Raw genomic sequence first — 18,617 nt, 5'->3', positions numbered from 1 at the left:
ACTATATAAAGCTGGCCGGTTCAGCTTCCCGGTGCTGGCATATAAGACTTGAAACTCTCTGCCCCCTACTCTAAGCGTCGAACCATCTTTTCCACCCCTTCAGAAACAAGGTAAACATGTGGCTCTCATCCCAGCTTAATTAAGGATGCTACTCCACCTCTGTATCTATACTAAACTTTACATTAAGTACCTCAAAATGACCTACACGTAGATTTGTAACACTAAGCGACTGCCAATGAGAGTCTTATTCCAGTATCATACCCATTTCTGTTCAGAATTTTGTATATAACTATTTCTTTCCTGTTAGCCATGACATGACCTTGTTCTGTTTCCACAGCTGCTCAGAACATGTATAACTATATATTATTTTCCTGTTAGCCATGTCATGACTTTGATCTGTAACAAGTCATTTGCCTACTTGGTTATTTTATTGTATTCAAATTTGATTACTGCATGTACTTGTATTAAGATTACCATTTTGTAACAATTGTACATTCAAGCAAAAGCGCCCAGATACCCCAGGGTTCAGTGCGCTATATAAGCAAATAAAGAAAACTACACAAACCTAAAACCTATCCCACACTCTCTGTAATTAGTTGTAAGGAATTTGCAACATGTTTTTCTTAGTATAGGCCCTATTATTTTGACACGCCACTAGGACGGCCTTATTTTTCATTTGATGGTTGATGCTTGCTCCCATCTTTGATTTAGGTTAGGCGTTTTTCCATCCTGCATATTTCAATAAACACCCTTGAACTGTGATCACTTGTGTCTGTCTTTACTGTTGTCACCATGAGTTCCTTACACCTCCAACAATAAGTGTTTTTCTTCTGTTGACATTTTCCTCCATCTTGGCGACCGGTAGGGTGGTTTTTGTAACAGCTTGATACAATAACCGCCTGCCACGGTGGACAACACCCACTTGTACGACGTCATCCCCTCCCATGCGTGGGTGAAGTGAAAAATTCTGCCTCCTAGTAGGGTGGCATTGGAGGGGACCTGTAGCGGTGCGTCATTGTTTGGGAGGGGTGGAGCCTCTCCCAGGCGAGGTTCTACCTCTGGCCCATTTATTTCCTCTTTGAAAACTGAAAATGTAAGTTTGTCCTTGGGATGGGCCCCAAGATGAGGATTGTCCGCTTTGAGTATAGCCCGAGGAACATTGAGCATCCTGCCCCGAAACCTTCTAGAATTTGAGGAGCCCCGTTGAACATACGGCTCGTTTGTTAGCTGGCCAAGGATTTGAGAGCGTCATATTCCTCCTTAGCACTCTTAAGAGCATCATTGACGGCCTTCCCGAACAGTACATTAGGCTCCACCAGCATGTTTAGGACGGTGGCCTGAGTTTCCAATTTAAACCCAGATTGTCCCAGCCAGGCGTGGTGCTTGATGAGCGTGCCCTCTGCTATGATGCATCCAGCATTATCTGCTGCATCAAGGTTATTCTTCAAGATGCAGTTGGATATCTGCTTGCTCTCTGAAATAGTATTTAACAATTGAGAATTTAGGGGTTCCGGGACAGCTTCAACTTGGCGTTCAAGGTCATCCCATTTGTGGCAGCCGTAACTATCTAGAAGCGTAGTGTTGTTTTGGATTCTGGTATGTTGCTGAGGAGGCAACCTTTCTCCCAAAAGTATAGATTTTCTTGCTTTGTCTGGCGGGGCCTTCGGCCGACGACAGGGAAGGGTCTGCCCACTTTCTGGTAGTGGTGACTACTTATGAATCAGGTTTAAGCTGACCACTAATATACAGAGGGTCAGTGGGCGCCGGCCTAAATAGTCCATCTATTATGGGGTCGATTATCCTTGTGAGACTAGGCGACAGTAGGGAGGTCTGGATGAGTCTTTGTACAGACTGCTGGAGGAGCAGAATAAACTTGGTGGCAGACTTTTTGTCTCCCAGAATGTCTTTGTAAATGTCTTTATCGACTTGTGCTTCCTGGCTGTCGATGTTAAAGTGATATGCAGCCTTTAGTAGCAGTTCATTGTATTGTAGTTGGTTATCAACGGGAGAAGCTGCTACCGGCTGGTCCTGGTGGTCTGGCGACTGGATTACATAGATATCGTAGTCATAGTACATGTCCTGAGATGATAGTGGTGGCCTGGGAGGGAGTTTGGTTTTTGTGGTGCATAGCCCCTGGGAGTGTCTCTACAGGTGTGGGGTGGGAGGGATGGGGAGGAGAATCTACAGCCTGTGTGCTCTTGAGGCCAAAGGCGTTGACATTTTTGATTATTTCGGTGACCTACCCTTAAGTAGGGTAGCACTGACACGTTTTTATTAGCTCTTGCATCTTCGCTGTTTGCTTGGGGGACGCAGATGTGCCCTTCAGCACCTGTTTTTCAGCATACGAAAGAAGGGCCCTTTTAGGTGCGTTGTCCGAACCGACCTTGGGGTCCGGTTTTGGAGACCGGTCATGAAGCGAAAGCCTACGCGATGGCCCAGAGGACAGCGAAGAACCTGAAGATATCACAACGCATGGGCTTCGATGATCAACGGTATTGTCAAAAGTCGGCCGTGGGGTATGCGTTTAGTGTTCTTGGGCTTTGCGCTCTGGCCGCCAGGTGTCTTCTCCATCACAGAGCCGCCAGCCTGCTTATTGGAGTTCCGATGACCCCTGCTTGCCTTCAGCATCATGAAGGACCCTGATACTGCCTTTGCTGTAGACTTCCGTCATATCAACAGAGGCCTCGAGTTTTCGGTAGTAAAAGTTTGAAGGATTTGCAAACTTTTTCGGGGTCATGCCTCGGGAGACAGTAATTGCACACTCGGTGCATGGCATGTCCTTCCACAGGAATTTTCGGTGGCAGGTAGGGCAAAATTTAACGGGAGTTGTGGCCGTTATTTAGTACAAGGGCAGACTTTCGAGAAAAGGGGAAATTTGATGGCAGAACATGCATTCTCTAAAGAGATCATTATGAAGAACCTCCCCCTCTATCTCCCTACTGTAAGGGCCGAAGCCCGAATAGGCCTGTGTAGGACACGTCTGGTCGATCAGTCAAGTAGTCTATGATGAGGTTTTCTTTTGAAAGCAGTCGAGCAGTCTGTTGGCCGCAAAGCGAAAGCAAACAATAAGGAAAGAAAGAAGAGCCTAGTAGTACTTTCAATTAATTAAAAGGCATCAGCTTGGAAGAGAACTCCGCATTTGCGGCCGACTTCGATGGCGGAAAAAAAACAATCTGAGGGACCTCGACGCGTGAAGGTCCATGGGTACAGTACACGTTACACTAGGGATAGTATTACAAACACGCCCCGTTGACGTCCGTGTTTCGAGTTTCCAAAACAAATCTAGCTATACTCCACGACTACCACTAGATGTCGGACTATGCATAGCATGTGATCTAAGCAGATCCACAGCCTCAGAAATAAATCTTTCACATGAAATGTGAAAGTAGGAAAGTCCATTTGAGCCAAGTCACACATTCCACAACGCCACCTAGTAGCCATCGCTGGTTCACCTCCAGTTCTGAGTCACAACAGCAATGAATTGTGGGTATGCAAATTATATCAACCCATAAGGATATTGTCTTTGTCTAAGAGGGCACTGCTACTTCATGCATATCTTAATCAGCCCAAGACAGACATTTACAAGGCTGCCAGGAAAACAGCAGAGAAGTGTTGTGATAATGGCGAGATCCAGCGCCTAAGGTAGCAGGAGTTCTGCCATGTTTGATTTCAGGGCACATTACAGGATGCATTTGTGAAAGAATGAGAAACAGGCCTAACGTGGAGCTGCGGCTCTGCCCAGTCGATCCATAGACTAGTGCAGTTATGCTGCCAAAACCACAGGCAGCCATGCTGTGTTGATAACAGTTTGGGAGGTAGTTCGGGGTAGGTGGGAAGCCCTTTGAAGGTTGAATTCATGTGAGCAGGGCATGGGGTTCTGTGATGCCAAGAGGCCTGGTGAAGAGTTACAGCACTACTGCCCCTCAATCGAAGAGCGGTCAACCTATTTGAACTGCAGGTGCTGCACTCTAGTGATTAATATGCAAAATTCAAACATAAGAGTGGTGCCCCGATCACATCATTCATGGGCAAAGAGATAAGTGGGGGAGACGTGCTAGGGCTGTAACGTGATTTGGGACCGGGGGAGCAGAGGTGATGTCAATAAGCAGAGGTGTTGCCAAGTATCTACTAAGGCAGAAAGCCGTCTGTGCATGCCACAGTGTCTGGTATAATGAGGAGACCCATTGTATTATCCAAGCAGAGTTGACCTCGCTATTCACACTTTGATCAGACTCAGATGGAGGGGTGCACATCACGTAATGGTTAGGAATTGTTACTCGTTAGAGAAATGTTTTATGATAACAATGTACTTGGTTGTTTGTCAATCAACTCCTCAGTTTTGTAGTGATAATGTAGTAGGTCACATGTTTAGGGGAATGTGTGTGACCAATAGGGTAATGGGTTATAGGGAATAATTATAATTGTATATTAGCCAATGGGGAGTGCAGGATCATGTTGTAATCTTGATTATGCATAGGTTTGTTATTTTGCAGTTTTTCGCTATAGAAGCTGTAACTTCTTTCGGTAGGGTGAGCTCTGTATTAGTTTGGTTCTACAGTGAAACCTTTTGCATACAGTGAAACATTGTTTTCCGTGCAAACGGTGCATGGATTATTTGGTTTACTTGGAATCGTTTTTCATTGTTCTGGTTTTAGGCCATTCACCTACAAATCCTCTCAAAGCTTCATTCCTTAACGCTTAACCATCACTCTATATTCCTAGATCCAATCGCCACCCGCCTTGATTTTTAGCCCACTTTGTCATAAGATAATATAGATTTCCAGCTCGGCCAGGATGCAAGTTTGCTTTGAGGTCTAGCATACATTACCTCTGCCACAGAGTTGAAGACTGGGAGGCCCAGGTGTGTTTTACCTCCCTTGCCCGGTGACACTCCTCCTACTAACTTGGTGCCATATTCCAAAGCCTGTTGGCTGTGAAAGGTGCCCTGGAAAAGAGAGAAAAAGTAATTAGGAACCCATATTTACCAGAAAACAAAAATGTATTACTGAAAGAAACCTAAAAATGATGCATGTAAATAGTTTACCCTGCAGGGTTGTTCAGCTCTGGGCATCGAGGGTTGGAATCCTGACAGGTTTTCAGAATATCCCTCATTAATATTCATGAGGAAAAATGTGCATACATTTAGCATCATTGTATTCAATTTTATCTCATGAATGTTGAGGGATATCAGGAAAACCTGGCATGGATCAGCCCCTCGGGAGCTGGACAACCCTGGAACTTTAGCCTAATATAACAAAGTCAGTAATTAAGAGTACTTGTGTAATAAACTACTTTGATGGACCTTGAAGAATAAACATTAACCAAAGCTTATTGAACAGCCCAGGCTAAACCATTTGTTTATTTAACATTGTGCGCAATATCAGACAACTACTTGAATAATGAAACACAGCTTGAACCACATTTTCTGACATGCAGATTGCCAATCCCAAGACCTGTCAACAGAGTGTGCATAAACCCATTCAGTAATATTTGGAATATTCCAAAGTTGACATTGTTGGAATTTTGAAAGCATGCAAATAGAACACAGGTTGTTTCCCCCCCCCACACTTCGTCTAACCAAAATATCTCTAGGTTGCATATGCTGAGCAGGAAGGCTTAGAGTTACAAGACCCTGATGGGGTTTAGTGCAACGTTACAAAGAAATAGACTGACAAGTATTAGAGGGCTTAACGGATCTATGTTTATTTTATTTATTTGTTAGGTGCTAATACAATAAGCCAAAAAACTGGTTCAAAGCGCCCACAGGCCAACAGGGTGGGGACAAGGGAAGGTAAACAATGAATTACAACAATGATAAATATTTGAATGAATAGTACAAACAAATAACGAGAATAAAAGGGAGGGTAGACAAACCTACTATGCCCTGTGAGTGTTCAGAACGTGCAAGTGCAGAGGGAGGGGGGTAAAGGATAGGTGCTGTGGTGCTCATGGAGAAGTGCTCAGGATGAAGTCCTAAGAGGAGAGAACGTAAGTGCAACCCCCCATGAGAGTGAAACTATGTAAGTGCAGTATAAAGACAGCGGCTGGGATGGAGAGAGGGGGGAGCGGTCACACACACACACACACACACACACTCTCTCTCTCTCTAAAGGGAGACTACACAACATCACAACTAATAGCACACAGTTCAGACCACCTTCACCATAACCTCGACTTGTCAAGAACAGGTCATTTCATCAGTCTGAGGTTTGTCGACTCTTCTGGCCGAAGTAATAGCTCCTGAGTAAGCGGTCCTCCATGCCAGCAACCAAAGCTTAACTGAAGCCATAGCTCAGAGAGCAAAGGTGGAGCAAGGGGAGTGCTTGTGGGAAGGCAGAGTAAGAATGAGTTTGGTGTCCGGACATTCGTCGAAAGTCATTTCGTCGAAAGACATTTGGTCGAAAACCAAATAGTAATTTTTTTTTTAATATATATATTTTTTAGGTTGTAGTTTATGGAAAAAATGTTTTTCTTAGAAAAAAGAGGGCTGGGGGGGGGCAGACCCCCCAAAAAATAAATTAAAAAAAAGTGAAAATAAAAAATAAAAAAAATTCGACCATTTCGTTTGACCAAATGGTTTCGACCAAATGTCCTGTCGACAAATTTTTTTCGACTAAATGTCTGGCAACCAATGAGTTTGTGTGTAAATCGTGGGGGTGTGAGTATATGTAAATACATGAGTGGGTGGGGCTGTTTAGGACCAGGATCCCCATGATCAGAGAAGCTAGGAGCCAATGTAGGGCCTGTGGAGAGAGGGGAGCAAAGTGCTTAATTTGGAGATAATGGTTTACTAACATAGGAATGTCATCATATAGTGATCGTACAGTTGGTCCTTTACTGTTGTCTTTGTACACTATCCCTCTGCCTCCATTATCACTTTGTTTGGCCTTCCGTATCATTTCTACGCAGATGATATGCAAATCCTGCTGTCTTTTTCTGAGTCTATCCATTCTACTCTGTCTAATTGTATGTTCTCAATCCAAGCATGATGTCTTCTCATCTGGGATGTCATTTCACCAAAACACCAAGGGTAGCGGAAGTGACATCACACATCCCTTGACCTCCAAGAGCCATCAAAGGGAGTGGTGTTTTTGACCTTGAACCAAAATAACTTCACAGGAAGTGAGGACAAACGACCTTTCATCTCTTGACAGCACAGGAGGTGCAGACAGTTACAAAGACACCTCTGCCTGATAACTACGCCACTGAACCATGAGACATATCTTAGCAAAAGCTCTGCTTCCTTTGAGCAGCCTGTTTTAGGCAATCAGATGATGGCTTCAACTGCCAACAGACTGTACACATCTATGGTCCATCATGCAGCAGTGGAAATTGGCTGAAGCAAATTCTGGTCTTTGAGCAAGCTCCATTGTCGTTACTTACCTTGGACAAGATTTATGCGCTTTGAGACTACAGTGGTGAGGTGGCCCAGTACAAAAAGAAAATAATAATAATAACGGCCTCTAAGTGGCTATAAAGACCCATGCTATGCAACACAGTCCCTCTCCTGCCAGTAAGTGTGGTACTGATTTAATACAAAATAAATGAAAAACACTGGGCAAGGGAGGATTCAAGGAACGAACACACACACACACACACACACACACACACACACACACACAACCCCTTAGCAAGTTTCGCAGAGATAAGAATATACAGTGTTCACCGATTCATGCCAGGGTGAAAGGTGTGGCTGTCACTGACAATTGCAATTAGCACACCGTCTTAAAATAGCAACTTGACACTTTTCCTTGGACTGAAAATGCTGATACTTGCGCTTTTCCTAGTAATGCAGCTTATGTTTACCTTTCTGAAAGAGCACTTGGTCAGCCAAGAGTTGGCTGTTTTCTGCAAACTTGATAACATTCAATTACTTAGCAGTCAATCTACTATTCATCCAAATGTTATGAAAATACTACCTTCTCCCACAAACAAATGTGTTAACTGCTTATGCTGCCCTATATCGAGTGACAGCAGAGGAAAAATGACAAGTGTATATGTTAGTCACGGTTCGGACTTCAGAACGTCTGCAACTAATGCTACGATGCTAAACATGAGTGATCTTGACATCCAACGGTGAAGAGCTACATTGTCCTATAGCGTGACTTTTAACACAGGGAAATGAGGTTTGAGGGACCTTGCTTGTATGCAATGTATGCCCTGTAGGGCAGACCGCCTCTACACCGGGCCCAGTTAAGGTTCTGTGCAGTAGGATCTTTCACTCCCCTGTGTATCTTTCAAGGCCTGTTGATTTCTTTACAGATCTTGGCATCCTAAAAGACACTCTTTCTGAGAAGAATACAGTCATATGCGACATGTAAGCCAGACATCTTTTTCAGATCACATTGCGTTATATTTTGTATTATATTACATGCAGTTTTACTGGTTTGTTAGAAATACAGGGATGTAATAACTACCAACCATCCACATGCAAGCCATGACATGAGCATCACCTTTAGCCAGTCCTGTCTTTTTAAGCAACACCACCAACTGCTGGAACATCTGGGTCTATTCGTGAAAATTAATTCCTACACTCCATAGCGTAGTTGGGTAGAAATCTAGGCCTGGATGTTGATAATGCTGGTAGAAATCTAGGCCTGCATGTTGATAATGCTGGTATGCAGCATTACTAGTGGTTGAAAGGAAAACCGACTACTGCTCCATTGCGCTTATCCAAGTATGGGTCCCTTCTAATTTTCTCCATGTCTGACGATGTTCTAAAATGTCTGCATTTTTGGGTGATGAAGTGTGCAGCTGTTCTTCACACCTCCTTGGTATTTAAAGATACTTGTTTTGATGCTCTGCTTGCAGCCATTTAGTGTAAATGCGTGTGTTAATATGGCCTCCCGCCAACCCATGTCAGTTGCCCTACAATATATGGCCGCCCAGGAATGCAGGATGTCTAGATAGTGGTTTTCTGTTTTTTTTTAAGCAAATACAATGATTTCAGGTGGATCCCTAAAGGCTTGAACAGCCAATATTTTCTCAGAAAGGTGACATCAGTCAGTACATCGTACCTGCACCGCAATAACAATTTGAGCCCACAGTGTAAAGACCAATGGTCCAAAAGATTCATAGCAGTCAACATGATGGTATCACAGAGCAGGGATGTGGGGGCGGGAGGAGGGTATGGAATCCGTAGAAATGCAGTGCAAAATATTTTTAAAAAGTGCCTTGGTCATCATTAAGCCTCACTGTTGCCTCTATTCTTGAAGGATGTATTTTGAGTCAAAGTTGCTCACCCTTCAGCAGCAGCTGCTCTTCACAATTCACCTTCCAGATGTCAAACTCTTAAGCCAGATTATCCCTTTTGATGACGGCCGCACACTTCTCCTGGGTCAGGAGCTCAATGAGCTTTGACTTGCTGAAGAACTTTGGGGAAGTGCCTTGCAACTCGCTGGAAAGGACCCTACCAGGTGCTGCTAACCACTCAAACTGCTGTTCGTGTTACTGGGAAACGGCACTGGGTCCATGCGACACACGTGAAACAAGTGCCCTTGCCTTTGCCCTACGAGAAGGGGACTGATGATTCCGACACCCATTGTGTACCTGTCCAAATTGACACAAAGTGTGATACGACTAAACTGCATCCTGAGCCCGTGGGGCTTGGGGAAATAGCTTCCTTTTCTTCTTCCTCATCTTCAGACCTTGTTTCTTCGGAGATCAACAATTCTTTGTTCATTGATCACTCTGTACCTGGAGCCTTGAGGTACAATGTTCGTCCACGGAAATAGTTTAGAGATGAACATTACATTTTATAATGGAATAGGACAGTGTAGTAGGAATACTACACCCAGAAGAAACCAACAACGTGCCATTCCCTTGTCATTCCCCTGATAGATTGTGTTTTCAGATAAGGAGAAGGGAGCGGCAAAGAAGGCTTCAAGCAAGATCGGCCACGTGGTCAAGTGCCACCTACAGATGAACTTATACAGCCTATCAGTGAGGCTTCTTCACTGACCCTGAAGGACTATGCCCGTGTTTGGGGCTGCTCGTAGAAACAAGGACATGGTGTCATGACCCCCATCCAGAAGACCCCTTGGCAAGCCCATGGGCCAGGAAGGGTCTTGACTCTGGTCTCCACTAAAACCAGGCATCCTTGGCCTAGGCCTTCTTGGGGCCAGTCCTGGCGCCTTTGGGGCCAGTCCTGGCGCCTTTGGCGCCAGGCTCATACTTGATAAAGGACTTGTATTGGGAACTACTTCAATCAACATGGAGGCATCCACATAGCTTGGCTCCTTGGAACCAAGCTATGCGGTATAGTGTTTTTGGGTGTGGTACCATAGGAACTATTTTACCTGGACTACTTTCTTGAAGCTATTTAAAACCACACCCGACTGGGATAACACGCTTTGCGTTACTTTGCAATTCTGCAACGTGACGCTCACCGTGTTCAGCTGCACCCGCGAACCTCGGAAGAACAGCATCTGTTAAGGAGGAAAAGGACATTGTTAGCAGCAGCAGCTTACCTGTAATTTCATTGTTAGCTGTCCACGGCTCTTGCAATCAGCATTCCGGAACCAGCGCTCCTCCCAAACCAACGGATCTGTAAAAAAGGAAGAAACAAGGCATTGGACATTTTTACAATTTAAGGAACGGTGCCGAAAAGCTTACCTCGCAAGCTGCTCCTCGACCAGCATCGCCTCAGGAATTCCATGCACCGGGTGAGCACCGCGACCTGTGGGGAAGACAAGACAACAGGTTAGCAAAAGGCAAGGTATCAGAGCGCTGCGCTTAGCGCTTACTCACCGCATCAAGGCGCTCTAAAAACACCACTACTTACCGGCAAGACCCAATTCAGTCTATGCCACATATTGGACTGCCATGCACCTAAGGAAGAGAAAAGACATTAGTTAAACCAAAAAGGCATGCAAGGACAACAATATACCACAGCAATAAGAACTACCTGAAAGACTCAAAGCGGGCCGGCATAAGTGAAGTAACTTGATCACAATGCCCACCAAGCACAACGCGCCCCTGCCAAGAAGGCAAGACGGAGAACACACCTGCATTAAAAACAAGGTGAGGAGGGGTCCAGAGAGGCCGAGGGCATACGGAGTGGTGGGGGGCCGTTTACCCCAGTTGCCCAGTCTTGAACATTGCCCACCTGTATTCCAGGCAGAACCCTCCCGCTGGTCACACCTGGGAACCGCAGAGAAGAATACCCGAGTTCCAACTGCCGATTGGCGTCCCCGTGGAACCAAGTGAGCGTAACACATGGAAGATTTTACGATTGATGGGTCTGCTTCCCAAGGTCCATGGTCCCTGAGGGCCAAAAGGATAATTATTCTGGTGATAACCTGTGTTATGGTCGCATTGATACCTATACTATGTTATCTGGAAGGTGTGCATCCGCTCAATACTCTATTGCCAACTGTTAGTGCATCCACTGTCTCCACTACATGTGCACACTCACACTCTTCGTCCACGTGATCTCAGCCATAGAGGGCGGTAGCATAACTCACTCATCATGATCATGAATGTTACACATGCTATTCTTAATAAAACTAACTGCCGGGTATGTTGTCATCTACCACAACATGGTGAGAAAGGGTTAGGTTGGTACATTCATCCTCTCCCTCCGTCCACTGCATGTTATGCATCATTTAGGGCACTATTCTTTGGAAGATGGAATGATAGTGCTACTGGTAACTTCAATGGTACAAACATACATTAATTTGATTGATTGGTTCTATTACCTTTAGGATATTCTGTGTTTGCGAATAGCAGCACACTGAATACTGCTTTTAGTAAACACTCTGACAAACATTCTATTACCTCCACTGCCGATATATTGAAGTCTCGTCCTAGGAGGGGTGTCAATGAAACTCCACTACAGATACTGAGGGACAATGCAAAATCCATGATTCCGGTCTGTATAATAATGTTCATCCGAACGTGCTCCTCCGGAGAAACCGTATTGCTAAGCAGATAGCAGATTCACCTTAGGCTCTAGGAGCAACATAGATAAGTAGGACAAGGAATATTACCTTGTACCAGAGAACAAGATATATGCCCACACTCTGCGTTGCCCTGTTCCCAGGCAGTAAATTATCTACAAGATGACGTGGGTACTGGGATATGTGCATATGTTGCTATGGTAATTTCACCTATGATGAAAGGTGATGAACCCTATTACATTAAGGGGCTGAGCAAGCCTTCTGTATGCTATCCAGGAGGTATATATATATATAGTTGACACTTTTGTCTGAAATCGCGCTCTCTCTCCCCAGTGTCTGTGCGCATGGATCGCTGGTGATGAGAGCCATTTGTACAAATGAAATAAACGTTCTTTGACCTTGTGACTGGTGCATTTCCATTCCTTTGCAGTAGCTTCTTTTGGACTAACATTTTGATCTGCAACACAACAGTGTAGAAATTACTTGGTACACAGGCTGAAAGTGTTAGCTGACAAAGGTGGGCAAAGCCAAAGTACAGAACTCTCAGAAAGAAGTGCAGACAGGTGACGCCAGAAAGGCGTAGCAATACGCAGGACTGCAAAACCCACAACAGTGAGAGATTCAGCCATTACTGGGGTTATGCAATTACTGCACTTAAATTTTTCAATGAAGTCTAGACAAAAACTTTTCCCAGCAATAATAGTTTAAAACAAAGTTATCACCTCTGAGGGACAGTAAATATCAAAGTCAAATGAACTAGAAGAGTATGCAGGGAGCCAGGACAGCCAGAGTCAATTGGAACACAGTCTATGGAGCTGAGGCACTTCTTAGATAGCAAAGTCTTGCACAAAGTTAGAGAGTTTGTTTTAAGAAAATTCAATGTAGCAGCTGAAATCAACTCTAGCAAAGTAGCTGCTGCAAGTCTCAGCTGAGAAGAGCAAAGCTAACGACACTGAGGTAAGTACCCCAAGTCGGAACAATACCTTTGGTTAAAAGAAGAATGGTCCAGCTGGATTGTGTCTGGTTGCAGCGATGCACATCCTGGGTTCCTGGGCCTCAGTTGTGGGGACAAGAGGGAGAACAGATGGAGGACACCTGCGGCATCAATTCTGAGGTTGGCAGCAGATACAGACTTTTCAGATCAACAGCACTTTGCAGTTTCAGAGCTCGGTAAACAGCACCTCCGCAGATCTTGGATACCAGTTGGGCTTCCTTCACTCCTTAAGTCCTGCACTCTGGTGAGGGGACTTGAGCTCTGGTCATCCTGCTCCGGGAGGGTGCAGGGGAGACTCAAGGAGCCTCTGGCCGGATTTCAGACGTTGCACTAGATTACGGATTTCTCGACCCCTGGCACACGGTTCCTGCAGCCGCAAAGAAGTACAGCCAGTCGGAGGAAGATTGTTCAGTGGAGTTCTCTCTGGGTTAGTTGGTCTCACTAACCCAAGGGAAGAAGTCATCCTTTCCGGCGCTTCTCTCGTAGATCAGAAAAAGGAGTTTCAGCACAGCAGCAGGGCTTCATTGGGCAATTCAAAGGTCCAGGAGTATGCAGCAAGTTTCATTCATGGTTTCTTCGTAGGGTTGTTCTTCCCAGTGGTCGACTGTCTTCAGTCTCAAAACCCTCGCCTTTTAAGCAGGTTTCTCCCATTCATGCACAGCCTAGGCTGTCAGTCAAACAGCAGGATGGCTGTCCTGAAAGGACAGCCAGCCATCCAGCCAATCAGGACTGGGTGCATTCAGGCATTCCTAAATACAAAGGGAGGGAGTTTCGGGAACCTCCCTCACTTCCTGCCCTTCCAGATGCACTGGAGCCAGAGGCGGGTTTCAGTGCTGAAGCCTGCCAAAGGCAAAATGAACAAAGGGCTCAAACCTGGCTTGGCGCGCAGAGTAAAACCCAAGAATGAACTCACAAACAGAAAATGGCAAAAAAAAGAAGACTGAGGCCTTTTTGACAAAATGGTCACCCGTGGGTGCTATACTGCAGCTGAGGATTCAGCTTGCCGTAGAAAAGCACAATGGTAGGAAATTTAAACCACTGCCACCAAGCCATTTAAATTAGTGAGGGCAACAAAAAATGTTACATGAGTAGGTGGAATAAGGGGCTACTAAGTAACCCCCCAGCACTCCACATAAGATGGTGTGTGCTGGACCTACAAAAAGAAAAGGCAAGTAAAGTCAATTTCACTTTACTATGTTCACACAAGAAAAGGTATTTAATCCTTGTGAGAAATTTGAAGGATTTCTCCGACACTTCACTGAAGGTGCTACGTGTCACCATAGAAAAAGTTGATGCCTATGTAGTTTGTCAGGAAACATACAATGCAAATCAGGTCAAAACACATGAGTGAAAAAAATGGCTCACTCACAACAGGGTTTTTAAAAAGTCCTTATGTCCAGCTAAAGAGCTAGGGGTCTCCAAGGTTGAAGGGAATTAGCACAGAAATAGGAATTCTCCATAACAAGTGGATAATTAGATTTCTGTATAGGTGTTGGTCAATGGGAACATGGGATGATGTTGTTTGTTATGTTTTTCATATGCTAATTTGCGGTTTCCGTTATATAAAAGATGCAACTTCAAATGGGCGTCCCTAGCGTAGTTTCAGTTCCAACGGTGACACTCCCAGATTTATTTTGCATATAATAAAAACTTTACTTCCTTGCAAACCATGCACTTATTATTGACACCCTTAGGAGTGATTTTTTTTTTAATCAATCAGTTTTTGGGCCTACCCTACACTCTGCTCATACAAAGAATACAACCATATCATGAAGCTGTGTTGGCGGAAGGGGGGCAAGTTCCAATGTATCAATTTCCAATGTTTCATTGAGAGTATTTTTGCAACCTAGTTTTTGTTAGGTGTATTTGCCAGTTCATGTGACAATTCTGCATCTCATTTATAGTGCTAATCCCAGCAATTAAAAAACATACTGAAAGGATTGGACTGCACACCAATACATGTTCGATAATATTGCAGTGAGATTTCAATAGCTATACAATTTCAAAATGATGGTTTAAATAATAAAAACAGCGCAAGGTGGAAGATTTGCAGGAGAATAAGAAAACTTATTCATTCAAATTAATGGAGTCAATCCGAAAGAAACAAAAATATGTACTAAGCATTGCAGATATACTTAAAAATATGTCAACATGAAAAACACAAGATTAATGAACAAAAGTAAATGACAACACAAATGCACAACACGGTTTACAGGTATATAAAAACTAAATTATTGAGGACGTACTGTACCTGCTTGCCAGTAAAACCTTGACAAATGACCTTGGTGTCCTTATCAATGTAGAGATGCTTCCGTGTGGCTGGGTAAGAACAGTGTCTGGCTCCATTGTGTTGAACTAAAATTGAAAAAGTATGCAAGTGAATATTTTCTTCAGAAGTGAAGAGAACTAACTTTACCAATAATTAACCACAAGCAAGTATTAGGTCACAATGACCATGCATCACATTTTTTATTACGTCTGTATTTGTTTCTTTTTCATGAGCGATTAGGATGCAAGAAATGCAGAACACTTTTGAGCCATTCTTTTATTATTATTATTATTGTATTTATTGAGCGCGGACCTAGCTTCGAGAAGCAACAGAGCTCTTTACAGAGGTATACAACAATACAGATACTTTCAGAGGTAACAACAGAACAGATATACAGCGGGGATAGGATACAGAGGGGCGCTGAGGAGGGGTGCAGCTGTACCAGGTGGCAGTTAGGAGAGGGGCAGGCGACGTCTAGCTAGTCCGGTGGAGTGAGGTTATGATGTGATGCCTAGGTGTTGCGGAGGAGAGATTCCTTGAAAAGGTGGGTCTCGAGTTCTTTGTAGTAGCGTGGGGGAAAGTCTGATGCTGACAGGGAGGAGGTTCCATAGTGGTTTCTTTCCCAGTGGTATGAAGATAACACTATTAAAAAAGACTATATATATATAGAGTTATGGAATCTTACCTTTAAAGGATTTATTTTAATGGAGATATCACCCTTGATCTAATATCACCTTCACAACACTCTCGCCCGAAAATTCTGGGCCAAGAAACATGCAGCATTTGATCTGAATCTTTAGTTTAATTGAAACATGAAATCAAAACCAATGGTGGTCTCCCAACTCAATACAATCAAAAAAAAATGTTTTAAAAAAATAAAAACAACCTGCCTGGTTTTCCACTCTAATTGTCAATGCACACAAACGTCCATTCATATATACAAATCGCTGTGGCTTATTCTATATGTATATTCAAGTTATTGCTTCTTTTCGGCTTCTGCATATTTTCTTCTTTTTCTCAACAGATGACCGTTAATACATTTTACTTTCTCCAAAATCAATGACGCATGCTCACAGAGAAAAATAAACAGATTGTGCTGCATTTTCGCTGAAATCACTTACAAGCTTGAACTACATTTCTTTGATGTATTGTTCTGCATCTGACCAGCTCCCAGGCTTAAAGGATAGTTCCGGGACTTTTTTTTTATTGTCCCTACGGTTCGGCCATGTAATTACTATACAGTAGCTTTAAAGACGGGTTAAGTTGTACTTGTTCTTCTATGTGGCATATTGTTTTGTACCGCGCACTATCTTGAGGAGAACCATCTCCTTTTATGGAAGCACCTGAAAACCTTCCTCTTTGCTTCTGCTTTCTCTCTCCCTCTCCCCTGCTACAACTGGTCCACTGTCTGCGACCTCGGTCCTGGGCCCTTCCACTCTCCACCTGCACTGCCTCCCTGTCAACCCCTGCACTGGGGGACTGTCTCAGTATCCTACAGCCCCCCCTTGACGTATAATACCCAGTTGCACTGTCCTAGCTATGAAATAATTTCCCAACCTAATATATAAAATGAATAATTTTAATAAAGATCTGATGGTGAGACTAATTTCATTTTTTATGTTTTTAAAACAGGTACATCCTTCATTATTGTATGTGTCACGAGTACCAGACACCGGCGGATGGCTTTTTCAACCGCCAGTTGCTTCTCCGCGTGAACAACGTTACCACCCTGACCATTTTATGGGACGATCGCCAAGTACAAGTATGCCCTTACGCGGTACTAACGGCTAGATGCAACATACAGACCGTTGTGGTGGCCTAGTGCCTCGTTGTTGGAACAGCCATGCGATTATCAGTGCGACCGAAGAGCTTATTTTATCGTAAACCAACACCCTGTGTACTGCACACGAACATCGCTTGCCTCAAGACGAACTATTTTGGATCGAGAGCAAAGAAAAATGCAAATCGCTGAATATTCTCTAAACATTTGATGTCCAATAAATGTACTTTGCCAAATGTACAATCTTGCCGTTTGCTTTTAAACCACAGTTTCATATTCCGAATTGTGGCGCTGTATTGTGAGATGATCTAAGACCCTGTGTACAGCAAAGGAACATCGCGTGCCTCAAAACGAACTTTTTGGAACGTGAGCAAATAAAAATGAAAATCGCTGAATATTCTCTAAACATTTGATGTCAAATAAATGTACTTTACCAAATTTACAATCTTGCGGTTTGATTTAAAGTACAGTTTCATATTCCCAATTGTGGCGCGCTGTGTTGTGAGCTGATCTGTGTTGATTTCCGGGTTCTGTGTGGAGTCGCGTAGAAGACGCCTGGGCGCGTTTGCCTACGCAGCACAGTCACGTCACGGATAGAGGCGGGGAATATGAATGTTTTGATAAAGTCTGTTTCAGGGGCGGGGGATTTGATTTAGTGCCGCAAAAGCAGGTGAGCCAGGTCGATGGGGGGAAATGATAGGATTATCAGAAAATGGCGGCTGATTTTGAGTGCGTTAATGGACGAAAAGTCGGATAAAGGTCCATAGGAAAGTTTTCTACGATCTACCGATTTATGCTTAAAAACACATGGCCGAACCGTAGGGACAATAAAAAAAAGTCCTGGAACTATCCTTTAATGTGGAGGAAACTGTGAAACCAAAGATATTTGAATGCCATTTGGCCCATTTCTATTGATCATGCTCTTAACGTCCATCTGTGTATTCAGCTCAGCCTTAAAGGATTTTATTAACTGGATGACTTTCTCTGGCAGATGACTGACCTCTGGTCTTCAGAACTAACCTTTGCCTAGGCAACTGAGCCTCAAAGCCATGTAGTCCGACAGACCTTCACTATTTTTGTATTCTTAAAGGAAATGTGTTTGGAATACAATTTCAATGCTTTGCTCCCATTTCCAAATGCAATGCAAGTCAATTTATCCCATACATTATTTACTCCACTCACAATACAGTTTTATTTTCTGTGTGTGCTTTCAAAAGGGTGTTAAGTTTAATTTGCATACATTAAAAATGTGTATGAACTGGAATATTATGTAGAAGTGACACTGCATGTGACAAACCTGCTTAAGACCAATGTCAACTTGGGGCAGGTAACAAACCCGGTTTAAGAGGCGCTTAAGAGTAGAGTGTTGAGGTGGCAAATCGTTTATTGGTTTCAATTAGGTTCTCAGGGCAATTACCAGGATGAGGCCAGAGGCCACGTGAGTGGAAATTGTAGTTGTAATAGATTAGCGTGAAACAGGAAATACCAGGGAAACCAGCAAGTCTGGGTGGATAAGACGTTTATCACTGGTTCAAAGGAAACCTTATTGCTCTCCCTCATTTTATTAAGTGTTCTTGTAAAAGCCATGTACAGCACACCCAGGGTTAAGGGGCCGGCACCAGCTGGAACTTGTAATAAACTAGGATTGTTGTAGGTGAATATGTAATCATGCGA

At 43.8% G+C, this 18,617-nt stretch overlaps 1 protein-coding gene across 1 annotated transcript in view; it reads right to left on the bottom strand.

The window, feature by feature from the left end:
• The window catches only part of SUCLG1 (succinate-CoA ligase GDP/ADP-forming subunit alpha), a 118,188-nt gene that overhangs the window by 61,213 nt on the left and 38,358 nt on the right, over positions 1-18,617 (bottom strand). Inside the window, exons 2-3 of the mRNA XM_069632212.1 lie at positions 15,146-15,249; positions 4,829-4,945 (exon numbers count right to left, since the gene is read on the bottom strand). Of these exons, the coding sequence (XP_069488313.1) occupies positions 4,829-4,945; positions 15,146-15,249 (221 nt within the window). The remainder of the gene's footprint in view (positions 1-4,828; positions 4,946-15,145; positions 15,250-18,617) is intronic.

This window comes from Ambystoma mexicanum, chromosome 6q (assembly GCF_040938575.1).
Source record: "Ambystoma mexicanum isolate Mex_15411 chromosome 6q, UKY_AmexF1_1, whole genome shotgun sequence".
Classification (NCBI taxonomy): Eukaryota; Metazoa; Chordata; class Amphibia; order Caudata; family Ambystomatidae; genus Ambystoma; species Ambystoma mexicanum.
This window is presented reverse-complemented; position numbering and strand designations above follow the sequence as displayed.